Here is a 25,492-nt window from a genome sequence, read left to right as displayed (position 1 = left end):
ATGAAACTCCTACTTTGATCTAACTTTGCAAATATATTCCTTGCTTAAAAATATGTTGCAGGAAAAGCGCAGCATCAAAGGAGCAGTAGAATCGACGTTTCGGACATATGCCCTTCTTCAGGAATGAGGAGGGTGTGCCAAGCAGGCTAAGATAAAATGTGGGGAGGAGGGACTTGGGGGAGAGGCATTGGCAATGCGATAGGTGGAAGGAGGCGAAGGTGAGGGTGATAGGCCGGAGAGGGGGTGGGGGCGGAGAGGTCGGGAAGAAGATTGCAGGTCAAGAAGGCGGTGCTGAGTCTGAGGGCTGGGACTGAGAAAAGGTGGGGGGAGGGGAAATGAGGAAGCTGGAGAAATCTGCATTCATCCCTTGTGGTTGGGGGGTTCCTAGGCCAGAAAAGTTGATTCTCCTGCTCCTTTGATGCTGCGCTTTTCCAGGAACACAGTTTTAAGCTCTGATTCCAGCATCTGCAGTCTTCACATTCTCCTAAAAATATTCCTCTGCCCACTTCTCCAGTTGATCAAGGTCCTGCTGCAATGTCTGATCTACTTCCTCACTGTCCACGATACCACTTATTTTAGTCTCATCTTCAAATTTACTAATCATGCCTTGTACATTCTCAAGAATATCATTGACATTGATAATAAACAGCAATGGACCCAGCACTGACCCCAGATGAACGTCATGTGTCTCAGGCCTCCAGTCCAAGAGCATCCTTCCACTATTACGTTCTACTTACTACCATCAAACCAATTGTGTATCCAATTTGCCAGCTCCCTCTGGATTCCATGCGATTCAACCTTCAGAACAGCCTATCAATGGTAACCTTTCCAAAGGCCTTACTGAAAACCATACAGACTTCTTCTACCGCCCTGGCCTCATCAATAGTACTGAATACTTCATCAATGAACTCAAACAAGTTTGTGAGGCAAATTTCCCACTCACAAAGCCATGCAATCTGTTCAGTCTTAAAACAACAATTAATAATAATTATTAAATTTAATAATAACAAACAATAATAAATAATAATAATAAGATGACATTTTCAGTGGAGAATAAACTTGCATCATGGGTGAGGGCAGATAGATTTTGTACCTGTGTCATTGAACTGTTTTGCCAACAAGCAAGGGTGGCATGGTGGCTCAGTGGTTAGTACTGCTGCCTCGTGGTGCCATGGATCTGGGCTTGATTCCAGCTTCGGGTGACTCTCTGTGTGGAGTTTGGACATTCTCCCTGTGTTTGTGTTTGTTTCCTCCGGGTGCTCCATTTTCCTCCCACAATCCAAAAATGTACAGGTTAGGTGAATTGGCCATGCTAAGTTACCCATAGTGTTATGTGCATTCGTGAGGGATGAATAAAGGGTACGTCAATGGGACTGGGTGGGTAACTATTTGGAGGGTCGGTGTGGCCTTGTTGGGCCAAATGGCCTGTTTCCATTCTGTAGAGAATCTGAAAAAAAAACAATTTCTGATCAAACGCTGTCTTTTCAAATGCATGTATATCTTAGCCATCAGAGTCTTCTCAAGTAACCTATGTACCACAGATGTTAGACTTCCTGGCCTATAGTTCCCAGATTTTTCTTTGCTTCCCTTCCTGAATAATGGCACATATTTGCTACCCTCCAATCTTCTGGAACCTAACCTGTGGCTAACGATGATGCAAAAATATCAACCAGGTCCCCGTAGTTTCTTCTGTAGTCTTTTGCAGTATTCTTAGATGCATCTGTTTAGGATGAGGAGATTTATCCACCTTCATACATTCTAATAGAGCCAACACATCCTGTCCTGTGATAATAACTCACCCCTAGATAATACCACGACCTTTGTTAACCTCCAAAGTCTTTACGTATTTATCGACGGTAAAGACAGAGAAGAAATATTCATTGAGAATCTCGCAAATTTCCTACGGTTCCAGACATGCATGTCCACTTTGGACCGTGAGGGGTCATATTCTCATTACTTATTCCTTTTACTTTAATATACTTAAATAACGTCTTTGGATTCACCCTAATCTTCTCAGCCAAGGCTATCTTGTGCCCCCTTTTCGCCCTACTGATTTCCATCTTCAGTAAACTCCTATATCCCCTACACACCGCCACGGATTCCCTTGATCCCAGCTGCATGGACATGAGCCACGCTTCCTTTTTGCTGGTCAAAGCCTCAATATCTCCTGACATCCAGGGTTTCCTATTCCTCCCAAACTTGCCTTTTACCCTCTCAGGAACATATAGACCTGGAACTGTAGACATTTCACTTTTAAAGTCCTCCCACTTGCCAGAAATCTGTTCGCCTGCAAACAAACTCCTCCAACCAACCCCTACAAGCTCCTGTCTAATTCCGTCAAAATTCGCCTTGCCCCAATTTAGAATTTGAACATGTGGACCAGTTTTGTCCTTCTCCATAACTATTTTAAAATTAATACAACTATGGTCACTGGCCCCAGGGTGCTCCCCCACTGTTACCTCAGTCACCTGTCCTGCCCTAGTCCTTAGAGTAGGTCAAGTTTCGTCCCTTTCCGAGTTGCAACCTCTACTTACTGTTTGAGGAAACTTTTCTGAACACACTCAATAGATACAGCCCATCTCGTCCTTAATTCTATATCATTCCCTGTCTATGTTAGGAAAATTAAAATCTCCTACGATGTCAATCTTATTGACCCTGCAAGTCTCCCCAATCTCTTTACATATATTTTTTTCTCCTAATTCCCTTTTACTATTTGGGGGCCTCTAGAACAACCCAAATACTATCACTATTCCCTTCTTATTTCTTAGCTCCACCCACAAATCCTCATTGGATGATCAATTAATTATTTTATCTCTGCTGTGATACTCGCCTGAATCAAAAATGAAACTCCCCGTCCCCTCCTTCCTCCGTCTCTGTCCCGCATAAAGCACTTGTACTCTGGTACATTAAGCTGCCAGTCCTGTCCCTCCCATAGCCATGTTTCTGTAATGGCTATACTATCCAAGTTCCACATATCTATTCACACCCTGAGTTCATCGGCCTTACCTGTCAGCCATCGTGCATTGAAACAGTTGCAATTTAATCCAACAGACATTCCTTGCTCCCTGTCGTGTTCCAGCCTAACCTGTCTCTTCACTTTTCTGTTTCTGATTACTGTATCTCTTTCCAGCCTCACACCTACCTTCCAGCTGTTGAGGATCCCACCCCTCCCCAACCCCAGCCAAACTCATTGAAACCCTCTTTGCAACACTAGCAAACCTGCCTGCCAAGATATTGTTCCCCTTCCAGTTCAGGTACAATCGTCCTTCCCGAACAGATCACCTCTGCCCCACAAAAGATCCGAGTGATCCAAAAATCTAAATCTCTGCCCCCTGCACCAATTCTTTAGCCACCCATTCATCTGCCATATCCTCCTGTTCTTACCCTCACTAGCACGGTGCACGAGAAGTAAACTGGATATTACCATTGTCGCGGTCCTGTCTTTTACCCTTATTCTTAGCTCTCTATAATCACTCTGGACTTCATCACTATGTCTATCTGTGTCATTTGTACTAATGTGCACAATGACTTCTGGCTGCTCCCCCACCCTGGTGAGAACATTCGACAGCCGCTCTGCGACATCCTGGACCCTGGCACGTGGGAGGCTAAACACCATCCCGGATTCCCATTTGCAGGCACAGCATCTCTTGACTGTCACCCTCACTATCGAGTCTGAATAATTACTTCTGAAATTATTCTGTTCGCACAACCTTCTGCCAATGGGATTCGTCATGAAACAGTTGGATTTGGCTGAATTGCTTTGCTTCAGGCAGTGGGGAGATTCCAATGAATCCTAATCAGGAATCCTCCATGAGTGGGAAAGGCGACTGTTTTTCTTCACTCCCACATATTGCTATGATGAGCGACAGGGAAACAGAAAAGGAGCAATAGACAGTTCCTTCACAGATAGGCTACATTCTTCGATCTCTAAAGTAAATCAATAACGTTATCAGACCCCAAACGGGACCATGTGAGTTCTCCTTGAACATTGTCCGAACTATATGACACCATCACATTCTCGACTCCAGGTCAGTGCTTTATTGCTGTTGTCGGACACAGAATCAATTCATTAACAATAAATAGCCCTACTTGTTTTGAAGATCTGTTAAAATATGTCTGCATAATGAAAAAATAAGCGTTTCATGTCTTCACAATATCTGTGTTAAGATGAATATATTTTATTCTAAAACAAATACAGAAATTACTGGAAATGCTCAGCCTGTATTGCAGCATGTATGAAGAGAAATCAGAGTTCAATTCTTCAGTACAATGACCTTGCCTTTCAAACTGACTTATTCTGAAATTATTTCTCCAGTTTTATTTTCCCACACAAGAAGAAATACCCATCTGGTATTCACCAATTATACTCTTCTCAAGAACTTATATGGTCAACACAACAACCCTCATTCTCAGGCTGAACTGTTAATTCTTCATAACGGAATGCTTTCATCCCAAGAATGAGTAAAGAGAAAAAACTTTGAAACGTTTCGAAAGCAATTTTGTTTTTTATTTCAGTTTAAGCAATTATAACGACACATAATACTTCAGATGTGATCTCAGCCATGCCCTGTACTGATGCAGAAAAACATCGCTAAGATCATACCCAACACACCTTGCACGAAACAGAATCATTCCATTAACCTTCCAAATCATTTGCTGCATCTTCAGAGTAATTTGATGTGAGTCATGTGCATGAACACATAAATCTCTCGGTACCACTAAGTTCTGCATTCTCAATGCATTTAAATAATTTTCTGCTGTTTTGTCTTTTCCTCAAAACAGAAAATTCCCATCATTTGTTCCCTCAGTCACCCCCACATATCCCATCCAGAATGTGTAAATTTTAATCATAATTTTGAATTTGAAGAAAAAGTATTGAATTGACATGGGTGAACGGGAGTTATTTGTTCAGCGACTGTGATTGATGTCAGTCTCCGTGCATCCTAAATGTGTCACTGGAGGGCTTTCCTCTTCTATTAATTAGGGATTCGGTTCAATGCGTTATCACATAGTATCAGGGGGAAAATCAGCGACAGCACTAACAGGCATCAGCAGACACAGAGAGAGGTTGAGGAGAGATCACAATCTGAGAACATTAACCTGGAATGTTCCAACAATGGATCAGAATCTGAGAACATTAGGCTGGAATGTTCCAACAATGGATCAGAATCTGAGAACATTAGGCTGGAATGTTCCAACAATGGATCAGAATCTGAGAACATTAGACTGGAATGTACCAACAATGGACAGGACTTTATCCGGGGGTCTTTACTGGCTTTGTCAACCTTGGATCTCATTAGCATTTCGGATCTATGATGTATTGATGGTTATTCAAGCTGGTTACTATCCCATCCTCGCTATAGTTAGTGTTCCTGGTAAGTCATTCTATCTGGTCATTGAGCCAGGTTGGACTGAATTGCTGCTCATGTTAAGTGTGAACAAGAAAATGTTCTGATTCAGTATGTGGTTGAACCTACTAGAGCAGTTGCAAAACTTGACCCACTCTGGGGGAATAAGGCAGGGCAAGTGACTGAGGTGTCAGTGGAGGTGCACTTTGGGGCCAGCTACAATAATTCTATTAGATTTACATAATGACGGAAAATGATAGACCAGATCTAAAAGTTGAAGTTCTAAATTGGAGAAAGGCCAATTTTGACTGTATTTGGCAACAACTTTCAAAAGCTGATTGTGGGCAGATGTTCACAGGTAAACGGACGGCTGGAAAATTGGAAGACTTCAGAAATGAGTTAACAAGACTCCAGAGAAAGTATATTCACGTTAGGATGAAAGGAAAAGCTGGTAGGCATAGGGAATGCTAGCGAACTAAAGGGTTTGATGAATAAAAAGAAGGAAGCGTATGTCAGGTATAGACAGGATAGATTGAGCGAATCCTGAGAAGAGTATAAAGGCAGTAGGAGCATACGTAAGAGGGAAATCAGGAGGGCAAAAAGGGGACATGAGATAGCTTTAGCATGTAGAATTAAGGAGAATCCAAAGGGTTTTTACAAATACGTTAATGACAAAATCATAACTAGGGAGAGAATAGAGCCCCTCAAACATCAGCAAGGCAGCTTTTGTGTGGAGCCGCACAAAATGGGGGAGATAATAAACGAGTATTCTGCATCATTATTTACTGTGGAAACGGATATGGAAGATATAGCATGTCAGGAAATAGATGGTTACACGTTGAAAAATGTCCATATTACAGAGGATTGGGTACTGTATGTCTTGAAACGGGTAAAGGTGGATAAACTCCCAGGACCTGAACAGGTGTACCCTGGAACTCTGTGAGAAGCTGGAGAAGTTATTGCTGAGACATTTGTACCGTTGATAGTCACAGGAGAGGTGACAGAAGACTGGGGTATGGCAAACGTGGTGCCACTGTTTAAGAAGGGTGGTGCGGACAAGCCAGGGAACTATAGGCCAGTGAGACTGACGTCGGTGGTGGGCAAGTTGTTGAACGGAATCCTGAAGGACAGGATGTACATGCATTTTGAAAGACAAGGACGTAGTTGGGATAGTCAACATGGCTTTGTGCATGGGAAATCATATCTCACAACTTGATTGAGAATTTTGAAGAAGTAACGAAGAGGGCAGAGCGGTAGATGTGATCTATATGGACTTCAGTAACGCGTTCGACAAGATTCTCGATGGGAGACTAGTTAGCAAGTTTAGATCTCATGGAATACAACTAGCCATTTGGACACAGAACTGGCTGAAAGATTGAAATCAGAGGGTGGAGGTGGAGGGTTGTTTTTCAGACTGAAGGCCTGTGACCAGTGGAGTACCACAAGGATCAGTGCTGGGTTCTCAATTTTTTGTCATTGACTTAAATGATTTGGATGCGAGCGTAAGAGGTACAGTTAGTAAGTTTGCAGATGAAAACAAAATTGTAGGTGTAGTGGACAGCGAAGAAGGTTACCTCAGAGTACAACAGGATCTGGACCAGATGGGCCAATGTGCTGAGAAGTGGCAGATTAATGTGAGGTGCTACATTTAGGGAAAGCACATTTTAGCAGGACGTATACACTTAATGGCAAGGTCCTGGGGAGTGTTGCTGAACAAAGAGACCTTGGAGTGCAGGTTCATGGCTCCTTGGAAGTGGAGTCGCAGGTAGATAGGACAGTTAAAGTGGCGTTTGGTTTGCTTTCATTTATTGGTCAGTGTATTGAGCATTGGAGTTGGGAGGTCATGTTGCAGCTGTACGGGACACTGGTTAGGCCACTGTTGGAATATTGTGTGGAATTCTGGTCTCCTTCCTATCGGAAATATGTTGTGAAAATTGAAAGGGTTCAGGAAAGATTTACAAGGATGTTGACAGGGTTGGAGGATTTGAGGTATAGGGAGAGGCTTCACAGGCTGGGGTTGTTTTCCCTTGAGCATTGTAGTCTGAGCGGTGACCTTATAGAGATGTACAAAATTATGAAGGGCATGGAGAGGATAAATGGATAAAGTCTTTTTCCTGGGGCCGGGGAGTCCAGAACTAAAGGGCATAGATTTAGTGTGAGACGCAAATGTTATTGGGTGGCACGGTGGCACAGTGGTTAGCAATATTGCTTCACAACGCCAGAGACTGGGGTTTAATTCCTGCCTCAGGCTGTGTGGACTGTCTATGTGGAGTTTGCATATTATCCCCATGTCTGTGTGGGTTTCCTCCCACAATCCAAACTGTGCAGGTTAGGTGAATTGGTCATGCTAAATTGCCCGTAGTGTTAGGTTAAGGAGTAAATGTAGGGGAATAGGTCTGGGTGGGTTGCACTTCGGTGGGTCGGTATGGACTTATTTCCATACTTTAAGAAATATAAACGTAATAGAGACCAAAGGGGCAACTTTTTCACACAGACGGTGGTACGTGTATGGAATGAGCTGCCAGAGGATGTGGTGGAGGCTGGGACAATTGCAGCATTTAAAAGGCATTTGGATGGTTATATGATTAGGAAGGGTTTGGAGGGATATGGGCCGGGTGCGGGCAGGTGGGACGAGATTGGGTTGGGATACCTGCTAGACATAGACGGATTGACTGAAGGGTCTGTTTCCATGCTTACATCTCTATGCCTGTATAACTCACACAGTGAGTTCGTAAATGCAATTAGTGTAAATGGTATTTGGAGGAATACGTGTAATTGGAAAGTTAAAGTTAGGTTGGAGTTTGTTTAAGGGAATCGGAATATAGAGGTAAAGACATCATGAAGCAGTTGCATAGAGTGTTGGTGAGAGTGTACCTGAGGTATTGAGTGCAGTGTTGGTGACCTAATCTAAGAAAGATTACACTGATCACAGAGGACGTGCAATGGACATTCTCCAGATTAATTCCTCAGATGACAAGATTTTCTGATGGGGAGATTTGTCTTGCAACCTCTCCAGTTTCAAAGCATGAGAGGTGATCGCAGTGCAATTTCAAAAATCTATGATACATGTGATGCTGTGGAAATAAATAGGATGTTTCTCTAGCTGTCTACTCTATATTTAAGGCAAATAATGACAAGATAAGGGATATGCCATTTAAGACCGCAATATGGAGGAAATTCTTCTGTTGGAGGGGACTGACTAACACAGAGGTAGGGCAAGATTAAGGAGAATCCCCAGATATTCTTCACGTATATCAAGTGGAACAGAACAACCAGGGAGCATGTAGGACCTATTAGAGACTTGCCAAGTTGCATCCCAACTCAACTTCATGGTAGAAGGGTATTTGTGTGACTGGAGCCCAATTTCCCCTGGTGTACCGCAGAGATCAGTGCTGTGTCCCTTATTATTTGTGGCATTCATAAGTGATGTGAAAGTGACGTGGGTAGGGGGGAGTGTGATAAGTAAGTTTGCGTTTGACACAAAGATTGGCCGGATGGTTGGCAGTGAGGAGGAACGTCCTATGTTACAGGAAGATACAGATGGAATGGTCAGATGGTCAGATCAATGGCAGATAGAAGGTAACACTGGTAAATATGAGGTGATACATTTTGGAAGAAGGAACCAGACAGGGGAGTCCTCAATGAATGGCATCACACTAGGAAGCTCAGAGCCTGCTTCTCCACACATCCCTGAATGTGACTGGATATGGTAATTGATGAGTTCAGCATGACTGTATATAATGCCTTCATTCATTGACCCAAAGATTATACGAGTTTTATATAGCACTTTGGTAAGGCTAAATGAAATATTGTGCGCAGTTCTGGGAGCCACATTACAGGAAGGATGTGATTGTACTGGATGAGGTGCAGAAGACATTCACCAGGATGTTCCCTGGGATGAAACATATGAGATGTGGAGAGAGGCTGGGTATGTTCGAGTTGTTTATTTTGGAGCAGAGGAAGTTGAGAGGGTAGGTAATTCAGATTTAAGATTACAAGGGTCATGGACAGGGTGAATAGACAACAGCTGTTCTTTTTACTCAAAGTGTAAGCCTCCTTTCAGCCTGAAACCAGGGAATGGAGAATGGAGAACAGAGAAACATGACACAACTACTTCACTTCTGTCTTCACAGAAAAAGACATAAACAAAACCTTCCCAGCAATAGGAGAAAACCTGAGTCTGACGAGAAAAATGATGTAGAATTAATCTAGTAAATAAACTAATTTGGAGTAATTATTGGAACTGAAAATAATGGGCATAGGAAAAAAATCAACGCACATTGAAGAAATAGGAAACATATTTCAGAAACTGACTGGTAGATTGATTACAGTAAAAAACAATAGAGGCATTAAACTTGGATTTTTAGCAAGAATTTTAATAGAGTCCCAAGCCTAGTGTGCAAAGTAAAAGCACATCGGATAGGGGGTAATATATGAACATGGTGTTAAAATGGGAGTGTTGACAGGAAACAATGAGTCGGAATAAATGAATGGTTTTCAGTTTGGAAGGTTCATGAGGCATCACAACGATTGGTGCTGGGGCGCCAGATATTCACAACACATCTCAAACATCTCGTTGAGGGGGTCAAATTGAAAGATTCCAAGTCTGCTGACGGAACGAGGATTTTGGAAAGTGAGGAGGATGTGAAAAAAACTTCAAGGTGATTGAAACAAATGGAGTGAATGATTAAATATATGGCAGATGAAGAGCAGTGTGGCTAGAGGTGATGTTGTCTACTTTGTTGGGAAACACTAAAATACCAGCCAACCATTGGAAAAGGGAGTGGTTGAGAAATGTTGATCTATGAAGGGAACTGCACTTTTCTTCTGTTATTGTTTGGACAGACATCTGAGTTCCATGCAGGGCAGTGAGTTCTGAAGACAGAAGCCAATACTGGGAATACATTGGCACACAGACTTTTTTACACAGATCCACCAATTGGGGAGCTGTAACATTGAAAAGGATCTGAAATCGCCCTGTACACCAGTCACTGAAAGCAAGACTGCAGGAGCAGAAAGCATTCAGGAAGGTAAATGAGGTATTGACCCTCATTTCAGGGGGACTTGAGTCCAGGAGCAAGGGTGTGTCAGTGCAGCTGTACAGGCTCTTGGTGAGACCTCAACTCGAACATTGTGCAGTGTTGTGTGCAGTTTTGGTCTCCGTACCTAATAAAGGACAAACCTGACATTGAGGGAGTGCAGCGAAGGATGACCAGACTGATCTCTGGGATGACAGACTTTTTGTGGTAGCAGGGTTTGGGGCAACTGAGCCTGTATTCCATGGGGTTTAGGAAAATGAGTGGATATCTCAGTGAGATATATAAAACACTGACAGGGTTAGGTAGATTAGAAGCAGTGATGATAATTCCCCTGGCTGGGACGCCTAAAACAAGAGGACACACTATTAGGTACAGACAGGTCACGTTGCATTTCGATACGAATAAATATCTGCACTCAGAGATTGGTGAACCTGGGAATTCTCTCTCACATAAGGCTGTGGAAGACAAGGCACTAAAGACTAATAAGGATGTCTAGACAACGAAAGGATGGGGGAGAGAGCAGGAGTATGGGTGTAGAAATAAAGGATCAGCCATCATTATATTGAATTGGATAGCCTGGTCTGGATTATTAATCCAGCGACTTTTCTAAAACAGCACCATATCGACATGGGGACCTATCAGAAACCACACAGAACAAGTTACGTCTGTGCTGCTTGACAGCTCTATCAAAAGTCATGGCCCATTGCCTTTGTCATATCTACTGTGTTCAGCTGTTTCTTCATGTCACGTGCAGCAAATCGAATTGGTTGAAGACTAGCATCTGTGATTCTGTGGGCATCATGATGAATCATCGACTCAACACCCATGGCTAGGATGGTACAGATGCTATTCTTTGTTGTTTACACAGAGGTGCAGAGCTGATCCATTGATAGAATGGGAATATTTGTGGAGCCCTCTCCATCAGTTAGTTGTTTAATCGTCTATCACGATTTTTGGCACGATGTGAAAGGTTGCAGAGTTCGATCTGGGTGTACTTACCTTGTGATAATTTCGCTCTATCTATCATTAGATTTGGTTTCATTTGATTTGATAGGAGTCATTGTCGCATGTATCTAAGTAGAGTGAAACTCTTTGTTCATACACAGTTCTGGTAGATCATAGTGAGAGTTGGAGCTGCCTTTTTTTAGAACATGGAGTGGCCGAAATTTAAAAGTCTAATTCAGCTGTCTGTTTTTGAAGAGCCACAAAATAGCCAGAAATTAAAATAGATTGCTTCAGCATTAGTGAAAATGAGCCTTTGAAAAGGGAATTATTCCAAGGCAAAAGAAAGGATAATCTGATTCGCAAGATTCTGAAACATGCCAACATAGTGATAAAGCAGGTTCTTTTTTTTTAAAAAAAAGATGATTTGTAACAGATCACAGATGAAGTAATGAAATTGTAGCACAAAGACTTTGAAGAATCACTACAAAAGGTAACTTATTCTGATCTCAATAAGGATTCTTTTCATCCACATAAACAGCAACTCAAGTTATCTTTCAGGAGCTAGCTGTGCCTTTGAAACTATTTACAATAGTAATAAGTTCTAGTTAAATATTTGGTAAATAATCATGGACACAGATTTCAACGTAATTATAAAACCTTAAAGAGATGCCTGGCATGTCTTGTCTAATTCGCAAAGAAAAAGATTAACCATAGAAATAATAAAAATATTGCGAATTTTGTAACAGAATCAACTTTTTAATGTAAAATGTGATCACCGAATTTGATATGAGATAGCCTGCCCAATGGAGAATAGAATTTATGCAATCCTTCAAGATAGACACAGAGGGATATGACTAAAAAGAGCACAGCCACGAACTTTGGAATGCATTATAGAAAGATCCCAAGGACTAGAGATAACAACAATCTTTAAACATCCGAAACATATAAGAACCTCGGGCTGTCCATACGAGTGTCCATCATTGATCAGTTGTTTTACAAGATTGGTTCTGCAGAAGGGAAGTGGAGGGGACACTGACAAGGCTGTGTACGATCATTGCAACACAGAACGTATAAAAATACTGTCTTTTTACTGCAAAATCGGAGTGGGTCATTGATTTGCCTTCTGATCTGAGCTAAAGATTAACGAAAGGTTTGTCTTCTCATGTCAAAAACAGATTCGAGGAGGATCATTTGCTATTCTCCCAGCATTAACCAGGTTTTGCCTGAATTAAAATCAATTCCGTGCCTGTGCCCTGTCTGCCTCCAGAGTCTTTGTCCCTAGCTGGGGAATCTCGCTCCGACAATAAGCAAGGGCATACAGATCACAGTGTAAAGGAAAAACTGAGACTGAGGCACACAGGCTACAGCAGAAAGGGCATGCAATAGGCAACATCAATGTGAGCAAGATAAGCTTTTTTTGAAGTTGGAGAGTCCTTAGTTTAATAATGGCTGGGAAGATGCTGTTCATGAGCCGCTGGTTTGTGTGTTCAAGCTTCTTTATTGTCTGCATGGTGGAAGAGATTGTAGAAGATCCAGGGTTCTATGGGTCTTTGACAATGTTGTCAGCCTTTCCGCAGCAGTGAGCTGTGTAAATGGAGACAATGGATGGGACGTTGGTTTCCGTGATGGCATAGGCTGTGCACACACCCTTCTGTCATTTCTCTTACTGTCCTGGGCTGGGCTGTGGCCACACCAGGTTATTATGCACCCAGATAGTTTGCTGTCAGTGGTGCATTTGTAGAAATTGGTGAGGGTCCTTGTGGACATGTCAAATGTCCTGAGCTCCCAGAGAAAGAAGAGGCGTTCTTGTGCCATCTCGACTGTCACATCTTCATGGGAAGTCGGTTATCATCACTCCAAGCAACTTAATGTTTTCCACCCTTTCAACTTCAGTTCCATTGATGCAGATGGGGACGTGTTCTACTCCTTTCTTTCTGAAGTCATTGATCAGTTGGTTAGTTCTGCTGACGTTGAAAGAGAGGATGGTCTCATTGCAGCACATCACAAAGTCCTCTATTTCCGTTCTGTATTTTGACTTGCCATCATTACATACCTGTTCTACTATGATGGTCTCATCAGTGAACATGTAGATGGCATTCGTTCAAAATTTGGCAATACAATCGTGGGTGTACAGGGAGTATAGTAGGGGGCTGAGGACACATCCTTTGGGATTTCAGTGTAGATTGTTATCATGGAAGAGACGCACTTACCTGTTTTCACTGATTGTGCACTCTAGGTCAGAAAGCTGAGGATCCAATTTCAGAGGTCCATGCACATAGAACAATACAGCTCAGTACCTACAACATCCTTCAGCACTGCCGACAGATCCACCGACCTTTCTGTCAACCGTAAATTTACTAACTCATCCTTCTATATCCTCATTAAGATCATTTCCAAAAGGACAAACAACAGTCACTCCAAAGTAGATCCTTGCATTATACCACTAGTAACTAAACTCCAGGTTGAACATTCCCCATCAACTACCACCTTCTGTCTGCTTTCAGCAAGCCAATTTGTGATCACCCACAATTCCACGTCTCCATATTTTCTAGGAGAAAGTAAGGACTGCAGATGCTGCCGACCAGAAAACTGATTCCTGATGAAGGGCTTACAAGAGAAACATCCACTTGCATGCATCTTGGACGCTGCCTCATCTGTTCTGCTTTTCCAACACCACACTCTCCATATTTTCTGCAACAGCCTACCATGGGGGACCTTATCAAAAGCTGAAATCCATATACCTCATTTTACCCTCATCCACCTGTTTGGTCACCTTCTCAATGAACTCGGTAAGATTTGTGAGGCATGACATACACTTCACAAAACCTTGTTGACTATTCCTAATCAAATGATTCCTTTCTAGGTGGTAGTAAATCCTATCTCTTATAATCCTTTCCAACACTTTATCCACAACCAAAGTAAGACAGTTATATAATTACCAGGGTTCTTGAGCAAGGGGACAATGTTTGCTGTCCTCCAGTCTTCTGGCACTGTTCCTGAAGACAATGGCGATGTAACAATCTGAACAAATGGTTGCATAACCTCCTCTCTAGCTTCTCAGAGAATCCTAGGATAAATCCCATATGGCCCACGGGACTTATCTATTTTCACACTCTCCAGAACTGCTAACATCTCCACGTAACGAACTTCAATCCAGTCCAGTCTAATAGCCTGTATCACAGTATTGGCCTTGACAGCATTTTCTTTTTCCATTGTGAATACTGATTCAAATATTAATTTACAGCCTGTCCTATCTCCTCAGACTCCACACACAACTTAACACTACTGTCCTTGGATGTCATTAATCTTCATTTGGTCATTCTTTTATTCGTGACAGACTGATAGAAAGCTTGAGGGTTTTCCGCGATCCTACTTCCCAAAGACTTCTCATGCTCTCTCCTGGCTATTCTTAGCTCTTTTCTAAGTCCTTCCAGACTAATTTGTAACTCTCAAGCATCCGAACTAAGCCTCCACGTTTCATCTTTACATAAGCCTCCTTCTTCCTCTTGACAAGAGAGTCAACTTCTTCAGTAAACCACAGCACCCTCACTCGAACACTTCCTCCTTTCCTGACATGTATAAACCTATCAAGGACACACAGTAGCTGTTATTTGAAAAAGCTCCACACTTAAATTGTACCCATCCTCTGCAGCTTCCTTCCCATTCCTATGCACTTTCCTAATGGCATCATAATTGCCTTTCCCCCAGCTATAACTCTTGCCCTGCGGTATACACCTGTCCCTTTCCATCGCTAAGGTAAACATAACTGAATTGTGGTCACTATCAGCAAAGTATTCACCTACCTCCAAATCTAACACCTGGTCTGGTTCATTACTCAGTACCAAATCCAATTTGGCCTCGGCCCTTGTTGACCTATCTACATACTGTGTCAGGAAACCATTCTGCACACATTGGACAAAAACTGACCCATATAAAGTAATTGAACTGCAGCATTTCCAGTCAATATTTGGAAAGTTAAATTTTTCCATAACAAGTACTCTGTTATTTTTGCTCCTATCCAGTATCATCTTTGTAATCCTCTCCTCTACATCTCTGGAACTTTTCAGACGGCAATAGAGAACTTTCAACAGGGCGACCTCTCCGTTTTTATTTCAACCGCTTCCCATACTACCTCATTAGACAAGTCCTTATCAAGCATCCTTTCTCCCAACGTAATGCTGTCTTTGATTTTCAATATCACCCCACCCTCCCCCACCCCAACCAACACCCCCGCCCCACTTTTAAAACCTTCCTTGTTCTTATTGAAGCACATAAACCCCGGACTCTACAACGATCAGTCATGTCCCTGCTATATCCATTTCTCCAAAATGGCCAAAACATCAAGCTGTACAACTGCACAATTTGGAAACAGTGATGTTCAACGAGGGTGAGTTGGATAGATAAGAAGACAGCATGAGGGGAGATAGACAGGAACGGACAGAAAATTGAAGTTTTATTTAGAAATTCTCGCGGACGGCAAGGTCTTTATCTATTGCCATACCGTTTGAGCACTGTGCGGATACTGGTTGTGGTCCCAGAGCATTTATCGCCAATAATATCACAGAGCTGAGTTGCTGACAGTTAAACAGAGTCCAAAAGACCAAGTGATGTTTTTTCTTTACAGTGAGAAGGGGATTTAATTTCAATAGACTGGGTGAACAGCAGCAGGAACTGAGAACCCCCTCAGCACTGAGATACTGCGCCAGAGAATCTCAATGATGTGGATCATTGACACAGGGGAAATCAGCATCTCAGCAGTGGGCCAAATAATGATTGATAAAGATTACACACCACTTCCGTGGTTTTGTAATACACATTTCAATTTATGGAGCTCCATATCATGAGTGTATCATATTTCATTGTAATTCCCATAGTTTAATACGGACAGAAAATCATTTTGTCCTCGTATTTTGTGTTCAATAAACAAATTTTACTCCTCATTCCTCACTTTAGATGTATCCTTGAATCTGTTCTTCATATGAGTTATAAAGAGTAACATTCTAATACTGATGACTGAGGAATATTATTGTCCCTCCCTCCTGTCTGAACTGCCATGTCCCAAAATTCTCTGTCTCCTCCACAATGCCATAATCACACTGTAATTGAAGTCCAGTAAATGACATTTCATCAAAGTTCACTAACATCGATAACATCAATAGCACAGGCCTCATCTGCCTCTCTCTAAACCTGGAATAACAATCTGAATTGCATTTGTCACGTTCAATTTTCTGTTAACATACCCATGCCATTTGTCTGTTACAATCCCACGTTTCTCAGACGCACATTCGCCTCAGATCGTGAACTATAAAAAATGTCTCAATGTTTAATTGAAATTATGATGCTTGATCAATAGTACCAGGATGTATGTTTCCATTTATAATCAGAGACGCATGTTTACATTCTAATAAACTTATGGCATTACTCCTGCATCCAAGACAGATTGAATGGTTGCACTCAATTGATCTACGAGCCTCAAGATTTGTTCCATCAGTCACCCTCACATAGCCCATCCAGAAAATGACAGTTTGAATCATTGTTTTGAATTTGAATAAAACAATATTGAATTGAAAGGCGTTGGCCGGAGCTATTTGTTCAGTGACTGTGATTGATGTCAATCTCCGTGGATCCGAGATGTGTCACTGGAGGGTTTGCCTCTTCTATTAATTGAGGACTCGGTTCAATGTGTTATCCCATAGTATGGGCGGGAGCATCAATGACTGGATTAACAGGGATCAGTAGCTCGAGAGACGGGGAGGAGAGATAAGAATCTGAGAACATTAGACTGGAATGTTCCATTAATGGATCAGAATCTGAGGACATTAGACTGGAATATTACAACAGACAGGAGTTTATCCTTGGGTCTTTACTACCTTTCTCAGCCTTAGATATCATTAGCATCACAGATCGAAGATATCCTTTGGATTATTCAAGGTGGTTACTATCCCATCCTCGCTATAGTTGGTGTTCCTGGTCAGTCATTCTATCTGACCATTAAGCTGAGTTGAACTGAATTGCTGTTCATATTCAAATTTTAAAATGTGGAAGTCATCATTTTCAGATCCAGTCAAAACTTTTATTCATTACTGATTATAACGAGCAAATTACTATTCACTACTAACTCAACAATATGCGAGGAGAAAACACACTGTACTTAATCTCCATTATCTTTTTTCTTCATTCATATTTACATTTCTACATATTCTTCCCACTCACCAATGCTTCCCAATACCACAAACAGGATATTTCAGTCACCTTCTCAGCCTCAATACAACTGCTGAATAATCCATCGTTTGTGCCTTTGGTAAATCCAGATATAACTGTTTCAAGTCCCTTCAAACTATGCTTCAGTCACAAAATATTTGCACTTGTGATGGGTAATTTGTCCTCTCCACAGAATCTGTCAGATGGACAGACAGTGCATGGTGGTCAAGTCATTTACTCATAATCAAGCGGCACAGAATAATAATCTTTTGGTGTCTCCTGAAGGAAGTTGATGAAATGCAAATGAAATCATCGCCACTAGTTTTCAACAGAAGCATATCTGTTTGCCTCATATCCACTAGAGAAGGCAATGGGTTATCCTTTCATGTTCAGGTGTCTGTGTGACTGCAAACCCACAGCAATGTGGTTTACTCTTTATTATCCTGTGCAACAGCTGAATCAGCCACTCAGTTCAAGATCAGCATAATATGCTGGTCTGACCAGGCCTGCACACATTCCGTGAGCGCAGAACAAAAGGAAAGCTCTTCCTGATTTCCATGTTTCTGCAAGTCATTTCCATTCAGGTAGGTGACCATTCCCTGTTTCAAGTGAATTCTTTCTAATTGAGTCTCCCTCTGAACGTGATATACATCTCCATGGACACCTCTGGTGATGACTGACGCACAGATGTAAGAAATTTCAAAATTCCACAGCATTCGCAGTGCAGAGAGAAGGAGTGGCGTTTTATACCACAGGAAAGAAGCTGAGACAGCTAAGCGAGGGAAGAACATTATTGTGATCAACCCTGGAGTGTTGTTGAGATAGTATTTGGAGTATTGTGCACAGATTTTCTCTCCTTTATAAGGGGTAATCCTCTTGGCAGAAAGAATATAAAGGAATTTCACCAGACTAATTGTTGGGATGATTGTACCATCGGGAGTGCATGATAATTAATCTGTTGCGCTTTGAAGAATAAGAGGTGATTGCATTGAAACTTAAGGTGATGGACAGTTACTCATTATATTCCAAACAGAATTAATACAGTGATAAATTCCATGTTTTTTTTTACTTAGTTTACATGATTCTCGGTGGCTTAAAAGACTCTGAGAACGTTCCTCTCAGTCCACGCCACTCCCCATTTCGATTGGGAGAGAGAGAGCCAGTCTTTAACTAAACTCTTCCAACATTAATACAGTGCATTTGGTGTGTGATCATACATAGAACTTCACGTTATCCACCATTTCGGCAGAAGCCACAATATCTTCATTGTAAAACAGTTAACTATCCCCACCAGCTTCTGACCCCCACGGAGAACATGGGTCTGTCTTCTTGGAGATGGAAGATGCCTCCTTGAGGCTTGGCACAAAATATTTGGCTTCCTTCCTCACTGCCGGCAAAACACGTTAAAGTATCATTTATTCCACAGGGAATGGAGCCACGAGGAACATTGTGAGCAGTCTATGAGTGCAGTATCTGCTCCATTCGTTTTCGAGGTTGGAGCATCAATGACACCCTCCTATTCCTGTGTAAATGTCTCGAGGGGTGAATGGTCTCCTCCGTTTAGGGGTCTTCCTGGACTCTGCCTATTCCTGTTTAACAGCTCAATGTACTGACCAGACGCCTCCTCTTCCTGTGGAACACGTAGGAGGATTGAATGGGCTGTCTCTCTTCTTGTTCAGTCATTTCGATCGGCTGAACAGTTTCCACATATCCGGGTGTAACCAGCTTGAGGTGCTGAATGAGCTCCTGTTTTAACTGTGGAAATGTGCAGTGCCTGGCCGTTCTGTTACATGTATGTTACCGACACTTTAACAGCATAAACATGAATGTTGTTTGGGTCTTGCTGAATATAGACACAGACCGCTTCAGGAGCTGAGTGGGGAAAACATGTTCTGAATATTGTGTGATCTTCAGTGATCACTCCGCTTCTGATCTTGGGATAGATGGGGGGCGCCAGGCATGGGGCACATAGACGTTGACGAAGGAGCTGAAGATGTTAGTGCTGAGGAAGTTAATCTGAGGATCTCCTGAAGAGATGTCCCGGGACTGAGAGGATTGTCGGCCACCGACCACAAACATCTTCCTTCATGCTGTGAAAGACCCCAACCAGTGGGGAGGTTAGACCTGATTCTCATTAAGCTCAAATAAGTAGGTGGTCCCGATGACATCCTCAGTCAACTACTGCCTTGATATCAAGGCCATTCACCCTTTCCTGAGCCCCTGTGTTTACCTCTTGTTCATTTCAATAGGTGACGGTGTATGTGTGGGGAGTGTTTTCCTCTCACAGAGGATAATCAATGTCAGGAATTATCTGGACTAGAGAGTTAGGGGAGCTACATCAGTGAAAGTATTTAAAGAGGTGGTACATGAATCGTTGACCTGTCAGAGAACTGAGGGCTGTGAAGAACTGGGCATTAAGGAGGAGTTAATACTAACAGTAGATCAGCCATGATCGTATACAATGCCTTGACCGTCCGAATTACTTATTCGTGTTCCTTATGTTTTCATTTTCTGTAATTTCAAAGTAAACGGCTGTAATTTTCCTGGATGTACTGTATTTGTATGTTGTAATCAGAGAGAACAAAGCATTTTGAGTCATCTCTGAGTGAGGTATGTAGCTTTATTCATAACGAATCCTGGTCTAGACCAAGACCAACAAATGAAGCACAAGTTTCAGTGAGGGGGCACTCTGTAAACAGACCAGAGGCGTCTTTCAAAACTAGTCTGGATTTCCAAATGACATTTTCCAATCCATACCAATCTGTGTGTGACAGTTGTGAGGGATTATTTGAGATCCTGTGTTACTGTGGACCAGGTATTTGGAGCAAGTGCCCCCCCATCTGCACCTTCCAGGAGTTGTGAGAGGCTGAAGGCACCATAGTAACACGGGACTGTGGAGCAAGAGTGGGTCATCAGACACTTTGTCACGGCTCTACCATGCACTATGATCTGATTAAGGTCTCAGCAGCACTTGTCTGTCAGTGTACCATTTCCCTACATTCATTTGTCTTTCAAATGTCTTACATAGATAATTTTGAACAAATGGAAGTATCCAGGCATCACAATCTTCTGTGGAAGGGAATTCACACATTACCAACCCTTTGAGAATCACGTATTCGTGGTCTGCCCAATGTTGGAGGGTCACTGATGTCTTCTCCCACTCCTCTATTGGTGAAAACAAATTTTAAATGTAACCAGTTGAGTGCTGTGTCCAATGATATAGGTATCGGACTGGGTAATTTTCTAGAAAAATCTGAGATACAGAAAGTTGAACTGTGAGCAAATGGTAAAATGATAGAGTGTCTCAAATATTTTTCTGACTTTGAACTTATTCAGCTCACACAAATGTCTGGGATTGAGGATTTCTTCCCAGAACAGTTGGATTTGGCTGAATTCCCTTTGCTTCGAGCTGTACAGAAATTCCTATGAATCCTCATCAGGAATCCTCCACGAGTGGTAAAGATGACTCAGGAATTTTCTGCTCTCACACCTTGTTTTCAGGCAGAACAAAGTAAGAGAGAGAGAGAGAGAGAGACCAATTGGCTGCTGCTTCTGAGGCAGGTAATATTTTTCTCCGCCTCTGTGTGGGAAAATACAAGAATGTCAACTGTACAACAAACTGGACCATGTGCACTCTCCATGTACATTCTCTGGAATGGGTGATAATGGACTGTATGCTGTATGCAGCATCATTGCTGTAGTTGTGCATAGTGCCTTTCATTAGCAAAAGAAAATAATGTGCCCGTTTTATGATTTGATGAGATGTTTATATGCATCTGCGTAATTTTTAAAAATGGGTTGATATCTTCATAATATTTGTGTTAATATCAATGCATCTCATTCAAAAAAAAATTATCTAGCTTTAGTTTTCTTAACAAGAAAAAATATATATCCAGCTGAAGGACTTCTCTGAAAATCGTGGTTCAGTAAGATTTCTCATCTAAGATCTAAACAGATAATCCCCGATAACAAAAGGTCTTCATTTCAGGAATGAGTAAAGGGAAGCATCTTTGAACATCTTTGAAAGGAATTGTATCCGGTTTTTAGTTTAGAGGATCAGACCTGCACCCAATGTATCTGATGTGGTCTCAGCAATGCCCTGTACAGAGACAGTGAAATATTCCTAATTAAACCCAATACCCGTTGCCGCAAACAGCATCATTCCACTTACCTTCCGCATCACTTGCTGCATCTGCAGACAGACTTCATATGATTCATGTACCAAGAATATGTAAACCATCTGCATCACAGAGTTCTGCAATCTCTCTCCATTTAAATTGTTCCTGACTGCAATAGACAACTCACATTATATTATTACTGCTGAGGTTACGCTCACTAACCTTCCCTGTCTACATCATAATGCAAATTCACTACTTCATTTGAAGATCTAATGAATGATCATTTTGGTTTACTAGGTAGTTCAGCTTTGATCCATTCAGTCTATTCATCCAGACATTTTACATAGATTATTGATCGGTGATTGCTGAGTCAAAACTAGTTACAGTTTTGTTTAAAAAATCATATATCACTACTGTCTATTTCCTGTTAGTGACAGCATCCCTGTTCCTGTGCAGCAGTTCAGGCGGGTTGAATGGCCTCGTCCTGGGCTGTGTAATCTACAAATCGAGCTGAATTACTTCATCCTATATTCCTGTGTAATTCTTTGGAGGGGCAGAATGGTCTCCACCCGTCTCATTGTAACGATCCAGTCTGGCTGAATGGGATGGTCCTCTAACCTGTAATCGCACTGAGGGGTGGACTGAGGGAACAACACATGGGGTAGGGGCAGCAGTATATCTCTGTAACAGCATCGAGGGGTGGATTGAGGGAACAGCACATGGGGTATGGTCAGCAGTATATTCTGTAATGGCCGGGAGCGTGGATTGAGGGAACAACACATGGGTTAGGGGCAACAGTATATTCTGGTAATTGCCGGGAGGGTGGATTGACGGAACAACACATTGGAAAGGGCAGCAGTGGCCATTTGGTGGCACCATTCAGAATGCTCATGGCTGTTCCGAGTGTGTCTGACCATCCGTCTCCTGTCTGTTCCCAATAAGCATTGACTCTCCTGTCCTGCAAAGATCAGACAATCTCAAACTAAAATACCGAAATTAACCGAGTCTTCACTACTCCCTGAGGATGAGGACACCACAGATAGCACAACAGTAACGGGAAAGGGACATCCTTCTTTCACTGTGGGACACAATTTTAAAAAAATTGTGTTGACCTCATATCAAATCACTGCCCCTTTTCGGATAATGTGGTACAATAACTAGAAATAGACATTAACCAGTCTGCACTCCAATCTTTTCCCACATTACCACTGACTGTTTCCAATCAAATATGTTGCTGCTACTGTCTCAGGAAGAGAATACCTGATAGCATAACACCACACGAGCGTTAAAAAAAGGAGCAGAATTAGACCATTTGGCCTATCGAGTCTGATATACCATTCAGTTATTTCTAATATGTTCCTCAACATCATTCTCACACCTTGCCCTGGAATCCTGGATCTCCTTATAAATCAAAAACTTATTTATTTGTGTCCTAATAGCACTCGTGTCTGTGTCTTAATGTGCATTTATGTATGTGTGTGTCCATGTACTTGTTACTTTTGTATTTGTGTGACTATGTCTGTCTGTCTTTGCATCAGCCTGTGTGTTTCTATCTCTGTTTGTGTCTATTTGTGTGACTGTATATGTCTTTGTGTGCTTCTCCGTGTGTGCATGCTTATCTACTTGTATGCATTATGTATGTTAGTATATTGGGGTATTTACCAATACGTCTGTGTATTTCAATGCCTGCATCTCTGTGCAATAGAGTATCTGTTGTTCTGCGAGTGAGAGAGATGAAGCTGGAACTGACAGCAGGTTTGAATCGAGAATTGCTCTTTACTGAACACTGCTTCTTATTCGGTAGGTGGGACGTGGATGTTTCCGAATCTCCACACAAGGCCTCCTGGTCCTTTCCGGTTCTCTCCAGGATCCTCCCCACATATCAGGGTAGGGGGATGAGGGGACGGATATCCGGCACTCCACCACCCGGCTTGGCCCTTTCTGTCCAATTCCAGGCTGTTTCTCCTGGAATGGGAGAAAGGGATGGAATGAGTGAGGGTGGGAGTGCATGGCCCTGCTGTTAGTGCTGGGCTGGGTAAGGTGACATGGTGAGGTGGCCGGAGGGAGTTTGTCCATAGTGTTGTATCCATGTTGTGCTGTTAGTGTCCGGGGCTATTGCACCAGGGACAGAAAATATGGAGGAGGGAAGGTGCTGAATTCAACAATGAGAGTGGTTGTGCTTGAAACTTATCTGGAGATAGAGTGTGAGCCTTGGTCAAGGGTAGGTGCTATAAGAGACATACAGTGAGTGTGAGGGAGCAGTGAGAATATACGGCGACACTTATCCTGACAGAGCGGGTTGGATATTGATGCTTGTCCTGTATTGCTTGACATATCTTCAGATCATGTCAGCATCGAGGTGAGCCTCCCCGAATGCCTTATCCAACTCTATCACTAATAACGACACAGGCTCTGTCCCTCAGACTCCACAGAATGAGTTTAGGTGGGTCTTACAAATAACAAGGAGAAACAAACTTGTTGTGTTGTATATCTGAACCAAAACTGTCGCGCAAATATTTTGCATCATATGCTCTGGAAATCATATATGCAACGGTATGCAAAGGGAAGCTATGACATACTGATATTAACGCTGGGCTCTTAACCCAGAGACCCAGGTAATGTTCTGGGGATATGGTTTCACATCCTGCCATGGCAGATTGTGGAATTTGAATTCAATAAGTATCTGGAATCAAGGATTTATGGTGATCGGGAATCCATTCCTGATTGTTGGAAAAACTCATCTGGTTCACTAATGTCCTTTTGGGAAGGAAACGGCTGTTCTTACCTCGTCTGGCCTGCATGTCACTCCGATCCAAGGCAATGCTGTTGACTCCTAACTGCCGTCTGGCATGGCCAGTAAATGCTGGTTATCCAGCTAAGCCCTCATTCTGTGAATGAGTAGCAAATACTTGTGGGTTCTGCAGTAGTAATGGATGGTGTCAAGTTGCATCGAAACTGAGTTAACTAAGTGACTGCTAATGTTGTGAAAAATAAATTCCTTTAGTGTATATCAGGTAGGTTGAAGAGAATGTTGTGAACCAAACTAGAGAGCAGATTATTTCGGATTTGATGTTGTGAGATACTGATTAAGGATGATCAGTCATGATCATATTGAATGGTGGTGCAGGCTCGAAGTGCAGAATGGCCTACTCCTGCACCTATTGTCTATTGTCTATTGTCTATTGTGTGGTCGGAAGGACTAATTACTAACCTTGCTCTGAAGCAGCTTTGGAGGAATAGTGACATTAATATGTTGAATTTTACACAGCGTCTGCATTCAATGTGGAATGTTTGAACATTCTGGTCAAACATCATGGAAGCCCAGAGGCCAGAGTGTCAAGTTCGCTCCAGTGAATTGGGAAAATACAATATAACATTCAGTAGGAGAACAATGGTTGTTAGACCTATATAGTCTTACAGCACGGAGACAGGCCATTTTGCCCAAACTGGTCCATTTCGAACAAAATGTCCATTCACACTAACCCCATTTCCCTGCCATTTCCCTGTATCCTTCTAATCCTTTCCTACCTGTGTATTTGTCCAAATGTATTTTAAATTTTGTGAATGTACCCGCCTCAACCACTTCTGCTGGCAGCTCATCCCATATGCATACCACTCTGTGTTTCAAAGAAGTTGCCCCTCAGGTTCCCTTTTACTCTTTCCCTTCTGACCTTAGTTTGATGCCCTCTAGTCCGTGATTGCCCAATCCTGGGGAAAAAAAGACTGAATGCATTGACTCTATCCATGCATTCCATGATCTTATACACTATTATTAGATCCCCCTCAGCCTCATACATTCCAAAGTAAAAACTCCTAGCTTGTTCAACCCCTCAGTACAACT

The 25,492-nt window shown here is 42.3% G+C and overlaps 1 protein-coding gene across 1 annotated transcript in view; it reads left to right on the top strand.

Annotated features, from left to right (window-relative positions):
* Window positions 1–5,242: 5,242 nt before the first annotated feature.
* LOC148142298 (putative G protein-coupled receptor 139) overlaps window positions 5,243–25,492 on the top strand; it is a 96,062-nt gene continuing 75,812 nt past the window's right edge. Inside the window, exon 1 of the mRNA XM_087976616.1 lies at window positions 5,243–5,375. Within this exon, the coding sequence (XP_087832742.1) occupies window positions 5,243–5,375 (133 nt within the window). The remainder of the gene's footprint in view (window positions 5,376–25,492) is intronic.

This window comes from Chiloscyllium plagiosum, unplaced genomic scaffold, assembly GCF_037043375.1.
Source record: "Chiloscyllium plagiosum isolate Xiang-an unplaced genomic scaffold, Cpla_swu_hap1 HiC_scaffold_29, whole genome shotgun sequence".
Taxonomy (NCBI): Eukaryota; Metazoa; Chordata; class Chondrichthyes; order Orectolobiformes; family Hemiscylliidae; genus Chiloscyllium; species Chiloscyllium plagiosum.
The sequence above is the reverse complement of the archived record's forward strand: the minus strand, read 5'-3'. Positions and strand labels throughout refer to the sequence as shown.